The sequence below is a fragment of the Malaclemys terrapin genome, chromosome 2 (genome assembly GCF_027887155.1).
Source record: "Malaclemys terrapin pileata isolate rMalTer1 chromosome 2, rMalTer1.hap1, whole genome shotgun sequence".
NCBI lineage: Eukaryota > Metazoa > Chordata > Testudines > Emydidae > Malaclemys > Malaclemys terrapin.
The window spans coordinates 240,874,247-240,888,983 of NC_071506.1; the positions used below are offsets into that span (position 1 = coordinate 240,874,247).

Genomic DNA, 14,737 nt, shown 5'->3' on the forward strand with positions numbered 1-14,737 from the left:
AAGTAAAAATCATTGCCCTGTGTTCCAGCCCTTTGAAAATAAGTTGATATAAAGACACTGCTTAGCCAGAAAGTCCTACAAACCTGCATACACTTAACTTTAAACATGTAACAATTCCACTGAAATCAATGGGCCTACTTATGTGAGTAAAGTTAAATATGTGCATAAATTGTTTGCAGGATTAGGATGTTAACCTCGAGGAGAGAATTAAGAATACTGAATCAAGGTGACACAGAAAGAGACAAGAACCAAAAAATGTGAGGAAAAGCTTTAAAAAAATATAAACGTAGAGGCGCTTATGAAAAGCAACACATTTCTGAAATCTGAGTGGAGCTCCAGAAAAATGTGATTACAGTAAATAATTTATGACTCCTTGGAATTCTAGAGGGAAAAGAGCCAGACCATCATTTGGTTTTGTTTTTTAAACAGCTACCTAAATGTCTGTGGTTATACTTAGTAACGGTCCATTCTACAGTGTATTGGAAAGATCTATTGGACTGATCTGAGATGATTTTTTTACCATAAAGAACCATCGGTGTAAACTGTGTTAACCTATGTGTGACAGAGAGAGTAATAGTAACAACTATTATAGTAATAGTAGCAACTTGAGGTCCCAGAGGCATTGAATAAAAGAACCATGAAAATGTCATTTTTCTAGATATTGGCACAATGTCGAGAGGCAAAAATGTAGCTCTGTTGCCTATTAAGCATGCCTTCCAGAAGAAGAATTTTGAACATAATTCAGCCGAAGTGCAGATAAAATACAAAGGAAACTTTTGCATATGTTAGTTTCTTTCTGCATTTTCCATTTTATTTTTCTGCAGCAGGATCTGATCTCTATAGTTATGCCAAGCTGGCCACTTACCCTTAATCCATGTATTCCTAAACCAATGTCTACACTACGAAATTAGTTCGAATTTATAGAAGCCGGTTTTATTGAAATCGGTTGTATACAGCCGATTGTGTATGTCCACACAATAAAATGCTCTAGGTGCTCTAGTCGGCAGACCGCGTCCACAGTACGAGGCTAGCGTCGACTTCCGGAGCATTGCACTATGGGTAGCTATCCCACAGCTATCCCACAGTTCCCGCAGTCTCCGCCGCCCCTTGGAATTCTGGGTTGAGATCCCAATGCCCGGATGATGCAAAACAGTGTCGCGGGCGGTTCTGGGTACATGTCGTCAGGCCCCTCCCTCCCCCGTCACAGCAACGGCAGACAATAGATTCGCGCCTTTTTATCTGGGTTAGTTACCTGGGTTACCTGTGCAGACAACATGGAGCCCGCTCAGCACAGCTGAGCTCACCGTCACCATATATCCTCTTGGTGCCGGCAGACGTGGGACTGCATTGCTACACAGCAGCAGCTGCTAACTGCCTTTTGGCGGTAGACGGTGCAGTAGACTGGTAGCCTTCATCGGCGATCTGGGTGCTGGCAGCCGTGGGGCTTGCCTTTTGGCAGTAAATGGTGTATTATGACTGTTAGCCGGCCTATTACAAGTCGGGTCATCGCACATTAGCAGAGTCTTCCCTGAGCAGCAGCTCGTGCAATAGGCCTGAAGACCATCGTCATACACCACCCCGTATTTGCTGCCAAGCACCCAGAAAGATGCCGAGGGCTATCAGTCACGCTGCACCGTCGTCTTAAGATGTAAAAAATAGATTTTCTCTGTATTCATTTGCTTCCCCCTCCCTCCGTCAAATCAACGGCCTGCTAAACCCAGGGTTTTCAGTTTAATCTTTGGGGGGGACCAGTCTGTGACAGTTGTTTGTGTCTCTCCCTGATGCACAGCCACCGTTCTTTATTTTAATTCCCTGTGCCTGTACGCCATGTCGTCACTCGGCCCCCCTCCCTCCTTCCCCTAGGCCGTCAGATACTACGTTTGCGCCACAGCTCGAGCCGCGAAGCGGTTCACGCCTTTTCTTTGAATTCTGGGTTGAGATCCCAATGCCCGGATGATGCAAAACAGTGTCGCGGGCGGTTCTGGGTACATGTCGTCAGGCCCCTCCCTCCCCCGTCACAGCAACGGCAGACAATAGATTCGCGCCTTTTTACCTGGGTTACCTGGGTTACCTGTGCAGACAACATGGAGCCCGCTCAGCACAGCTGAGCTCACCGTCACCATATGTCCTCTGGGTGCCGGCAGACGTGGGACTGCATTGCTACACAGCAGCAGCTGCTAACTGCCTTTTGGCAGTAGACGGTGTAGCATGAGTGATAGCCGTGGGGCTGGCAGCCGTAGGGCTGCATTGCACCAGCCCCTTCCAGGCGATGGTATATTATGACTGGTACCCGTCGTCGTCGTACTGGAGTGGCTGTCAATCATGGCCACCTGGGCAGACATGCTACTGTCTCGATGATGACGGTTACCAGTCATAATGTACTATTTTCTGCCAATTGCCCAATATTGTCTGCTAAGCACCCAGAAGAGGCCGAGGGCGATGCTGGGTGCTGGCGGACGTGGGGCTGGCAGACATGGGGCTGCATTGCTACACAGCAGCAGCCCCTTGCCTTTTGGCAGATGATGGTATATTATGATTGGTACCCATCATCATCATACTGGTATGGCTGTCACTCATGCTGCAGCGTCGGCTGCCACCTTAAGATGTAAAAAATAGATTTATTCTGTGTTCATTTGCTTCCCCTTCCTCCGTGAAATCAACGGCCTGCTAAGCCCAGGGTTTCCAGTTTAATCTTTGGGGGGACCATTCTGTGTGACAGTTATTTGTGTTTCTCCCTGTTCCTGTACCTGTACGCCATGTCGTCACTTGGCCCTCCCTCCCTCCCTCCCTCCCTCCCGCCCTCCTTCTCCTGGTCCATCAGATACTACTTTCGCGCCTTTTTTCTGACCAGGCGCCATAGCTAGCACTGGGATCATGGAGCCCGCTCAGATCACCGCGGCAATTATGAGCACTATGAACACCACGCGCATTGTCCTGGAGTATATGCAGAGCCAGAACATGCCAAGGCGAAACCCGGACCAGGCGAGGAGGCGATTGCAGCACGGCGACGAGAGTGATGAGGAAATTGACATGGCCATAGACCTCTCACAAGGCACAGGCCCCAGCAATGTGGAAATCATGGTGTCACTGGGGCAGGTTGATACCGTGGAACGCCGATTCTGGGCCCGGGAAACAAGCACAGACTGGTGGGATCGCATCGTGCTGCAGGTATGGGACGATTCCCAGTGGCTGCGAAACTTTCGCATGCGTAAGGCCACTTTCATGGAACTTTGTGACTTGCTTTCCCCTGCCCTGAAGCGCCAGAATACCAAGATGAGAGCAGCCCTCACAGTTGAGAAGCGAGTGGCGATAGCCCTGTGGAAGCTTGCAACGCCAGACAGCTACCGGTCAGTCGGGAATCAATTTGGAGTGGGCAAATCTACGGTGGGGGCTGCTGTGATCCAATTTGCCAGGGCAATGAAAGACCTGGTGATAGCAAGGGTAGTGACTCTGGGCAACGTGCAGTCAATAGTGGATGGTTTTGCTGAAATGGGATTCCCAAACTGTGGCGGGGCCATAGACGGAACCCATATCCCTATCTTGTCACCGGAGCACCAAGCCACCGACTACGTAAACCGCAAGGGGTACTTTTCAATGCTGCTGCAAGCCCTGGTGGATCACAAGGGACGTTTCACCAACATCAACGTGGGATGGCCGGGAAAGGTACATGATGCTCGCGTCTTCAGGAACTCTGCTCTGTTTCGAAAGCTGGAGGAAGGGACTTTCTTCCCGGACCAGAAAGTGACCATTGGGGATGTTGAAATGCCTATCGTGATCCTTGGGGACCCAGCCTACCCCTTAATGCCATGGCTCATGAAGCCGTACACAGGCAGCCTGGACAGGAGTCAGGACCTGTTCAACTACAGGCTGAGCAAGTGCCGAATGGTGGTGGAATGTGCATTTGGACGTTTAAAAGCGCGCTGGCGCAGCTTACTGACTCGCTCAGACCTCAGCGAAAAGAATATCCCTATTGTTATTGCTGCTTGCTGTGCGCTCCACAATATCTGTGAGAGTAAGGGGGAGACCTTTATGGCGGGGTGGGAGGTTGAGGCAACTCGCCTGGCCGCTGATTACGCGCAGCCAGACACCAGGGCGGTTAGAGGAGCACAGCAGGGCGCGGTGCGCATCAGAGAAGCTTTGAAAACGAGTTTTGTGACTGGCCAGGCTACTGTGTGAAACTTCTGTTTGTTTCTCCTTGATGAACCCTCCAACCCCCCCCCCGACCCGGTTCACTCTACTTCCCTGTAAACCAACCACCCCACCCCACCCTCCCCTCCCCCTTGCAGAGGCAATAAAGTCATTGTTTTTTCACATTCATGCATTCTTTATTAGTTCCTTACAGAGGTAGGGGGATAATTGCCAAGGTAGCCTGGGATGGGTGGGGGAGGAGGGATGGAAAAGGACACACTGCATTTTAAAACTTTAACTCTTATTGAAGCCCAGCCTTCTGATGCTTGGGCGATCATCTGGGGTGGAGTGACTGGGTGGACGGAGGCCCCCCCACCGTGTTCTTGGGCGTCTGGGTGAAGAGGCTATGGAACTTGGGGAGGAGGGCTGTTGGTTACACAGGGGCTGTAGCGGCGGTCTCTGCTCCTGCTGCCTTTCCTGCAACTCAACCATACGCTCGAGCATATCACTTTGATGCTCCAGCAGACGGAGCATTGCCTCTTGCCGTCTGTCTGCAAGCTGACGCCACCTATCGTCTTCAGCCCGCCACCTCTCCTCTCGTTCATGTTGGGCTTTTCTCATCTCCGACATTGACTGCCTCCACGCATTCTGCTGTGCTCTATCAGCCTGGGCGGACATCTGCAGCTCCGTGAACATCTCGTCCCTCGTCTTACGTTTTCTCTTTCTAATGTTCACGAGCCTCTGCGAAGGAGAAACATTTGCAGCTGGTGGAGGAGAAGGGAGAGGTGGTTAAAAAGGACACATTTTAGGGAACAATGGGTACACTCTTTCATTACAAGGTCGCATATTTCGGCTTGCAGGCAGCCATCGTAGGCCACAGTGTTTTGGCTTTTTTAACCTTCTTAACATGCGGGAAAGGTTGCAAACAGCAGCGCATTTCCCATATCAAGGATGAATTGGGTTGTCCATTTAAAATGGGGTTTCAATGTAAAAGGAGGGGGCTGCGGTTTCCCGGTTAACATGCGGCACAAACACAAGTAAACCACTCCCCCCCACACACACACACACGATTCTCTGGGATGATCACTTCACCCCTCCCCCCCACCGCGTGGTTAACAGCGGGGAACATTTCTGGTCAGAAGAGCAGGAACGGGCGCCTCTGAATGTCCCCCTTAATAAAATCACCCCATTTCAACCAGGAGAGCTTTCTGGAGATGTCCCTGGAGGATTTCCGCCCCATCCCCATACACGTTAACAGACTTGCTTGCTTTTTTTTTGTAATGTTTACAAATATTTACAAAGTTACACTCACCAGAGGTCTCCTGTGTGCCCTGAGGGTCTTGGGTGAGTTCGGGGGTTACTGGTTCCAGGTCCAGGGTCACAAACATATCCTGGCTGTTGGGGAAACCGGTTTCTCCGCTTCCTTGCTGCTGTGAGCTACCTACAGTACCTCCATCGTCATCTTCCTCGTTCCCCGAACCGTCTTCCCTGTGTGTTTCTCCAGTGAGAGAGTCATAGCACACGGTTGGGGTAGTGGTGGCTGCACCCCCTAGGATCGCATGCAGCTCCGCGTAGTAGCGGCAAGTTTGCGGCTCTGCCCCGGACCTTCCGTTTGCTTCTCTGGCTTTGTGGTAGGCTTGCCTTAGCTCCTTAATTTTCACGCGGCACTGCTGTGTGTCCCTGTTATGGCCTCGGTCCTTCATGGCCTTGGAGATCTTTTCTAATACTTTTCCATTTCTTTTACTGCTACGGAGTTCAGCTATCACTGCTTCATCTCCCCATATGGCGAGCAGATCTCGTACCTCCCGTTCGGTCCATGCTGGAGCTCTTTTGCGATCCTGGGAGGACTCCATGACGGTTACCTGTGCTGATGAGCTCTGCGTGGTCACCTGTGCTCTCCACGCTGGGCAAACAGGAAATGAAATTCAAACCTTCGCGGGTCTTTTCCTGTCTACCTGGTCAGTGCATCTGAGTTGAGAGCGCTGTCCAGAGCGGTCACAATGAAGCACTGTGGGATAGCTCCCGGAGGCCAATAACATCGAATTCCGTCCACACTACCCCAATTCCGACCCGCAAAGGCCGGTTTTATCGCTAATCCCCTCGTCGGAGGTGGTGTAAAGAAACCGGTTTAAAGGGCCCTTTAATTCGAAAGAAAGGGCCTCGTTGTGTGGACGTGTCCAGGCTTAATTCGGTTTAACGCTGCTAAAGTCGACCTAAACCCGTAGTGTAGACCAGGCCCAAGAGTGTGCTTAATTTATAAACTTCTATCCAGTATATACTGATAATCTCATTAGTATTGGAGCAAGAGGTGTTATTTTCTAAGATTACCTTTAACAAAGTGTTCCTTCCAGTTAAGAAATGTTGAAAAAAGTGACCATCAAAAATATTTCATTTAGTAGCTTTCCATACTGAAGACAAAAACCTTATATATATAAAGGGGAGATGAGATAGAACAAGGTGGAGTTTTTAGGAATACAGAGTTACTAGAACAGTTCAACATATGTCTTGATTTAATAGGAGATACCAAATATTCTATAGTTGTAGGATATAGCAGGTCACTAGTCTACACTGCAGAGGCTGTTACAGATACACCATATGATGTATTATTTGGCAGTCCAATGCATTCAGATTTGCCTTCATTTTATTTTTAGAAGTCTGAATTGAACAAACTCACAGTATGCTTTTATGGTGTTATCACAAATGTTATTGCTGACTTTGAGGTAATATGTTTAAACATGCCTTCATAGCCCTAAAATGAATGTTTGACAGTTTGAACAGGTTTCAGTCTTTCAGGATAAACAAACACAAACACACTTGGTATTTTCATTTGTATGTTAATACCCATAGTTCTTTTCCATTTTATAGCAGGTTTATAGTAGTCTTGGAGTACAAGAATGACAACAAATCAAAACGTTTAGGGATGGCTTCTTTGTGAACTAAGTTCTGGCTATAAAGATGTGCTAACTAGGACATGCATAAAAGCAACAACATAACTTCAGCAAACAGTCAAGGAACAACAAGGAACATACATGGAAAAAATAGTATTCTAATCAGATAGTCAAGAAAGTTGCCCTATCCTCACTACATCCTACCCTCTTCTGTCTTGAGTTTCTATCATCACCAGAGCTGCTAGCCTAGCATTTGCACTCTCCACCCATATTGTGGCTGGCCACTGTGTAGGAACATAAAGAGGTGGAAGGCTCCTTGTACCCTCACTACTGTGTGCAGAAACAGTCAAACTCCGGGTTATAAATTCAAATGAGCTGATTCTTATTTACACTGTGGCCCACTATATAATACTCTGTTAGTAATAATACCAATAATCTGGCCAATTATATTTACACCCACTTTATGCAAACTAAGATGTCCAGAACTGTGTAAAGTGACTGCAGTGTAAACAAATAAACAAACAAACAAACAAAAAAACCTCCCAGTCCTGCTCCCATTTAAGCCAGTGGCAGCAGGACTTGACACCATAACTGTAAAATGGCAAGAGCATTGAGTAGTTTAAAATAATACACCTGCATAATGAAGAACTAATTTTTTGCTTTGTTTTTTTTTTAAAAATGAAACTGCAAATTTTGTGTTTATAACTCCCACAAATTCAGAATTACATGCAGCACGACTAAAGAAAGCTGGGTAATTAGAAGCTAGCTAAATCGTAACTGAAGATGAGTGATCTCAAAGTGTTGTTGAAACACCCCTTCTCCCTCAATTCTTCCCACATTGCCAGAAACACAGTGGAAAAGGGAGGGCGGCAGGGCAGTGATGAATAGGAAAACAATGCCTGAAATGCTGGTATGGTACTTAAGCATTTTGTGGAGGAGGACATTCCTTTAAAAAGAGTTCATTTAATTACTTAAGATGAAAAAAGAAAAAGGGAAACTTCTTGTGTGCAACAAAAGAAGAAGTAATGAAGCATCTCCAGAAAGAAAGGAAGCCTAGCAGACCTGCTAATAAATGATTTTTCAGAGTATGTTACTAAAATATCAATCCTTTCATTAAAGAAGGTAATAATGGAGCCTTCCCCAGCTGCCAGTTTACAGAAATCATTCTATAGCTCAAGGACACTCACGGGCTTGGCCAAGAACAAATATGACATTTGAATAATGCAGCATTCTATAACCAATGCTGTTGCATGTGATTTTGTTTCAATAATAAATTGACAGCAAATGAAACATGAATAAGCCTATTTTATATTTTGGTGATATCAACCAGGTGTCTGTTTCTCCTGCCGCTTATAATAACTTTTGATTGGTGTAATTCCTATTGGCCAGACAGTTTCACTGGCTTTACATCAGTCTGAGAGCAGAATTTGTCCTATGGACTTACTTCTTCATACTGGTGTGAGAGGAGACTCAGAATGGGAAGTTTAATTAACACAAATTGTTTTTCCAAAGTATTTTTTGAAGAATGTGCCATTTGTTTTGAGTGGCGTTTGCAATATGGATCTGATTTTTTCTTCTAATAAACCAAATTGTTTTCCCTTAAAGTTAATTGGAATTTTTCCAGTGCGTTTATGGGGCAGAAGCAGACCCTGCATGTGAAAAAAAACACTTAATCTCATCTTTTTACTTTTGGTAATGCCTTTTAATGTCTTGTGAATGTTTCAGGAGTATCTCAAATGAGTTTCTGAATAAAAAGGAATCAAAATTGTTTAGTTGGTTTTGCAAATTCTTGCTCACAGTAAGAATTAAATTGCTCCTTGCAAGTTTTTCATGTTTTTGTTGTTTTTTTTTATTCCAGACGGCACTCATACTTTATTATATGGCTATAGTAGGCCATGCTTTGTCTATAACTTCACTATTGATTTCCCTGGGGATTTTCTTCTATTTCAAGTAAGTGTTTCTTTCAGCTTCTGCTTTTTTTTTCTTCTTTGACATATTACCAAATGCTAGGAGTGTTTGTGGGCATATAGGGGGACTTGACAGTTATGATCACTTCTCCTTATTATTGTTCCTGATAATACAGGAAAAAAATTATTTGCCCAGTTCTTGTGCCAATTAATCTTAAAGTACCTGGTCACAGGAGGATCTCTCCAATGTACAGGGATCTTTCAGTAGTATATAGCCTGGATCGTACATCACTACGCTCTCTGTGGTTGGCATCCGGGGTGTGGCCAGTGGAAAGGTGGTGTGACTGGGGATTCATTAGGCCTCACTGATTCCCCAGTTGCCTATTGACCCTTTGAATATGCTGGTAGCTATTATAACACCAAAGGATCCTACTGGGTTATAATTTGGGGTCCACCACTCTCTGGTCTCAATTGTATAATACTCTTCATCAATTGCTGATCTGGGCCACAGACCAGAAACCCAGTGCACCTGAAACAAATTACTTAGGGTATAACCATCCTCTGAATTTCACTAGAGGATATAAAGTGAGATTCTGTGGCAAGAGTTGAAAGGGTCTGGACCACTTGATGTTCATAAAAATATTTGCAGCATCTGTATAGCAGCTTAATTAGGAAAATAAAATTGTATGCGTCAGAGTGTAAGTCTGGCAAATAGCTTTTTATGAAGTATCTCTGTCGAAGTAGCCGAGGGATCTCCCTGGATTCAATTATGCTTCAGATATATATTCACAATTTCCATTAACTTCAGTGGGCTATTCGAGGACAGAATGGAGCCTGCTGTTTTCAGTAAAGAGAAATGGTAGTCATTAGGGCTGTCAAGTGATTAAAAAAATTAATTGCGATTAATCACACTCTTAAACAATAATAGAATACCATTTATTTAAATATTATTGGATGTTTTCTACATTTTCAAATATATTGCTTTCAATTACAACACAGAATACATAGTGTACAGTGCTCACTTTATATTTTTTTTATTTCAAGTATTTGCACTGTAAAAAAACAAAAGAAATAGTATTTTTCAATTAACCAAATACAAGTACTGTAGTACAATCTCTGAGGAAGGCGATTCCACCACCTCCGTAGGTAACCCATTCCAGTGCTTCACCACCCTCCTAGTGAAAAAGTTTTTCCTAATATCCAACCTAAACCTCCACCACTGCAACTTGAGACCATTACTTCTTGTTCTGTCATTTTGTACCACTGAGAACAGGCTAGATCCATCCTCTTTGGAACCCCCTTTCAGGTAATTGAAAGCAGCTATCAAATCCCCCCTCATTCTTCTCTTCTGTGGACTAAATAGTCCCAGTCCCCTCAGCCTCTCCTCATAAGTCATGTGCTCCAGCCCCCTAATAATTTTTGTTGCCCTCTGCTGGACTCTTTCCAATTTTTCCACATCCTTCTTGTAGTGTGGGGGCCAAAACTGGACACAGTACTCCAGATGAGGCCTCACTAATGCCGAATAGAGGGGAATGATCACGTCCCTCGATCTGCTGGCAGTGCTCCTACATATACAGGCCAAAATGCTGTTAGCCTTCTTGGCAACAAGGGCACATTGTTGACTCATATCCAGCTTCTCGTCCACTGTAACCCCCAGGTCCTTTTCTGCAGAACTGCTGTCTTGCCACTCTGTCCCTAGTCTGTAGCAGTGCATGGGATTCTTAAATCCTAAGTGCAGGACTCTGCACTCGTCCTTGTTGAAACTCATCATATTTCTCATGAAAGTTTAACTTAAAATGTAGAATTATGTACAAAAAAACCTGCATTCAAAAATAAAACAATGTAAAATTTTAGAGCATGCAAGTCCACTCAGTCCTACTTCTTGTTCAGTCAATTGCTCAGACAAGCAAGTTTGTTTACATTTGCAGGAGATAATGCTGCCCGCTTCTTGTTTACAATGTCACCTGAAAGTGAGAACAGATGTTCGTATGGCACTGTTGTAGCCAGTGTCACAAGATATTTACATGCCAGATGTGCTAAAGATTCATATATCCCTTCATGCTTCAACCACCATCCCTTCATGCTTCAACCACCATTCCATCATCACATGCTGATGATGGGTTCTGCTCGATAACAATCCAAAGCAGTGCGAACCGACGCATGTTCATTTTCATCATCTGACTCAGATGCCACCAGCAGAAAGTTGATTTTCTTTTTTGGTGGTTCGGGTTCTGTAGTTTCTGCATCAGAGTGCTGCTCTTTTAAGACTTCTCCACACCTCGTCCTTCTCAGATTTTGAAAGGCACTTCAGATTCTTAAACCTAGGGTCAAGTGCTGTAGCTATGTTTAGAAATCTCACATTGGTACCTTCTTTGCATTTTGTCAAATCTGCGGTGAAAGTGTTCTTAAAATGAATAACTTGTGTTGGGTCATCATCCGAGACTGCTATAACATGAAATATATGACAGAATATGGGTAAAACAGAGCAGGGGACATACAATTCTCCCCCAAGGAGTTCAGTCACAAATTTAATTAACACATTATTTTTTTAATGAGTGTCATCAGCATGGAAGCATGTCCTCTGGCATGGTGGCTGAAGCATGAAGGAGAATATGAATGTTTAACATATCTGGCACGTAAATACTTTGCAATGCCAGCTACAAAAGTGCCATGCGAATGCCTGTTCTCACTTGCTGGTGACATTGTAAAATAAGAAGAGGGCAGATTTATCTCCTGTAAATGTAAACAAACTTGTTTGTCTTAATGACTGGCTGAAAAAGAAGTAGGACTGAGTGGACTTGTAGGCTCTGAAGTTTTCATTGTTTTCTTTTTGAGTGCAGTTATGTAACAAAAAAAAATCTTACATTTGTAAGTTGCACTTTCACAACAAAGAGATTGCTCTACAGTTCTTGTATGAGGTGAATTACAAAATACTATTTATTTTGTTTATCATTTTTACAGTCCAAATATTTGTAATAAAACATAATATACACTTTGATTTCAATTACAACACAGAATCCAATATATATGAAAATGCAGAAAAACATCCAAAATATTTAATACATTTCAATTGGTATTCTGTTGTTTAACAGTGCAATTGAAACTGTGATTAATCACGATTCATTTTTAAAATCACGATTCATTTTAAGTACCCCAGTTTGTTCTTACCTAATTTTGTATTTAGAGTATCATGGATACCAATGTATGGTAACACTTGGTCAGTGATGACTTCTTAATGGCAGCTGCTGTGTGTGTGTGTGTGTGTGTGTGTGAGAGAGAGAGAGAGAGAGAGCACGCATGTGAATGCAAATTACAATGAAAATGTTCAAACATAAAGATGAATCATTGGGGAAGATCCTCATCTGGGGTAAATCGGCATTGACTTCACTGAAGCTATGCTGATTTACACCAGATGTGTTGTTCTTAAGCAACATTAGTATAGTACTTGCTTTCATCATACTATATTAAACTAAACCTGCAACATTGATAGTGTGTCTCTAAAAGTGCTGCGCTAGTGCATATTCACAAATATGTTGGTGATACAGAAGGAATGACCCAGACAAGTTTTAAAAAAGCATCTGGGGTTAGGGACCAGGTCCACAGCTGATACTATACCAGTCAACACTAGGTGAGGATCCATCCCCAGAACTCTAACTCATAAATAGGGAAATGTGCGCCATCAACACAACACAACCAAAACTAATTGCAGGACAATTGCAAATTTGAATGACTAGTTAAATATTTCCAAATCTGCGTGATAAAAAGCCACTCAGAAAAGCTTTCTCCACTCCACACCACAACAAAAGCATAGCAATTTTAAAAGTATGTCTGCATCAGAACAAATAATGCGCACAATTATATCCTACTGGAATTTCAGTTCCAAAATAAATTTGCATCTTTCAAGAGCTGAACAGAAAGAAAGCAACATCAAAACCAATGAAGCTAATTGCAAAACATATACATATATAGAAGACTTCAAGAGTATGAAAAACAGGAAATATGACAAACATCTTTCTCTCTAAAAAGGTTCTTATACAGTGCAATTACTATCAGTAGTAATTAAAAATCTGCCAGCTTTTTATTATAAACCCATATTTATTTGGAGACGATAATTTAGCCTTAAAAATTCACTTCAGGCTAAAACAAACCATCCATTAGTTATGCTGGTGCACAAACCAGGATGATTTGGTGTGACAAGGTGCCATATCATTTTCAGTATTTTTAGTACTGGGAAGTGATTGAAAGCCAATCTAGAAGCAGTCAAGGAGGTTGTGTTGGGAGACTAGGTCAAAAGATGGGAAAATATCTTGCTCTCCAAATCTCTGCCAAAGAAAATCAGGCTGAAGATGAGATGGTAGGTAACCAGTGAGGAGACAGGAGTGGACGAGGGATAGAAAGATGGAGCAGTTTTGTTTATGGGAAAGAGAGACCCACTGGGCATGGACTATTTAATGATTGATGGCAGTGCTTTGAAACACATGGTTAAGGAGGCAATAGTTCAACACAGCTAAAGATCTAATCTTAGATATGTGTCCCTTAATTTTGTTTTTGGCTTCTAGACAGTTTGATGAAGGGTAGGTACGTTAGAAGGATAGATATTAGAGGTGTACAAGGGAGAAAGCTCTGTTTCTTTTAGATAAAATTGTGCCCAAATTTAAAATATGTTAATTTTGCTTGTGTTTCTTTGATCCAAATTTCACCTGCATATATATTGGCAATATCCAAAGCATATGGGTCAGCTCCTCAGCTAGTGTAAATCAACTTATCTTCTTTGACATCTTTGGAATTATGCCACTAGCTGAGACTATGGCCCTGAGTCTAATAGACATACTAATAGAATTATACATTTATATAAGAAAAAAACACTTTTTGTTTGAATTTTCAAATTCTTATCCAATCCCAAAGTGACTAAACTTTGAATTTGTTTTACAAAATTCAGACAAGGGTACTAAAGGAGAGCTGAGAAGGAACATGAGTATGAAAACTGTATTTACTATATGAGAAATTGCTCAGTAATTTGTGAACTGTTCACTTTACTGGCATTTTTGTGATAGGGCAAGATTCCTCTCTCTCTCTCTTATAGTTATGAACAGTGGCTCATTTGAAGGCCAGTACTAGGAATTTGTCTATTCTTTAACTTCCTAATGCAGCTTCACAAAATTCTACTCTCCCACTCACCCTGGGGGACCAGTATTTTTTAAGGCCCCAATTTGATTCTGTGAACATAGAACGTAGGACTGGAAGGGATCTCCTTTATCGAAACCAATCCCCTGCTGTTTGCAGACAACCCCATGTTGTGCTTTGTTTAACTTGACTATCTTTAGTTTAGTTTAGTTTACTTCAAAGGGGCTACTCACAGTAGTAAAGTTAAGCATGTGCATACGTGTTTGCAGGATCAGGACCTTAATGAACAACTAAAATATAATTAATCTTTTCAGTACCATTATGCTCAGATAAGGTGGGTGATAAGATTTTGTGCCTGGTAAATTTTTGACAATTTTGCAAGGCAGCACTAATGTATATGTGAGTTGTAGGAGTGTGGCGTTAGTGTGTTTTGTCTTAAATTGATTTGCCAGCAAAATGACTCAAAACCGAACATAGTCTCCTCACTCACCACACCACCAGACTGTAAATTGCTTTCATTGTTGTCTTCTTTTCTTTTCTGTCCTAAAGACAACTGTAATTATTCTGTCATATGTAGGAGTGAACTTCAGTGTTCCAACCCCCGCAAGAGCATGTTCATTTATATACCATACCAAACTAAAGTCAGATACCAATATTATATGATAAGGCTTTTTCATTTTAGACTCCAGG

General features: G+C 43.0%; 1 protein-coding gene across 2 annotated transcripts in view; it reads left to right on the forward strand.

Annotated features, from left to right (window-relative positions):
- Nucleotides 1-14,737, forward strand: part of CALCR (calcitonin receptor) — a 252,687-nt gene that overhangs the window by 158,402 nt on the left and 79,548 nt on the right. For both annotated transcript variants that reach the window (XM_054021165.1, XM_054021166.1), the window contains one exon: nt 8,875-8,966. In XM_054021165.1, the coding sequence (XP_053877140.1) occupies nt 8,875-8,966 (92 nt within the window). The remainder of the gene's footprint in view (nt 1-8,874; nt 8,967-14,737) is intronic.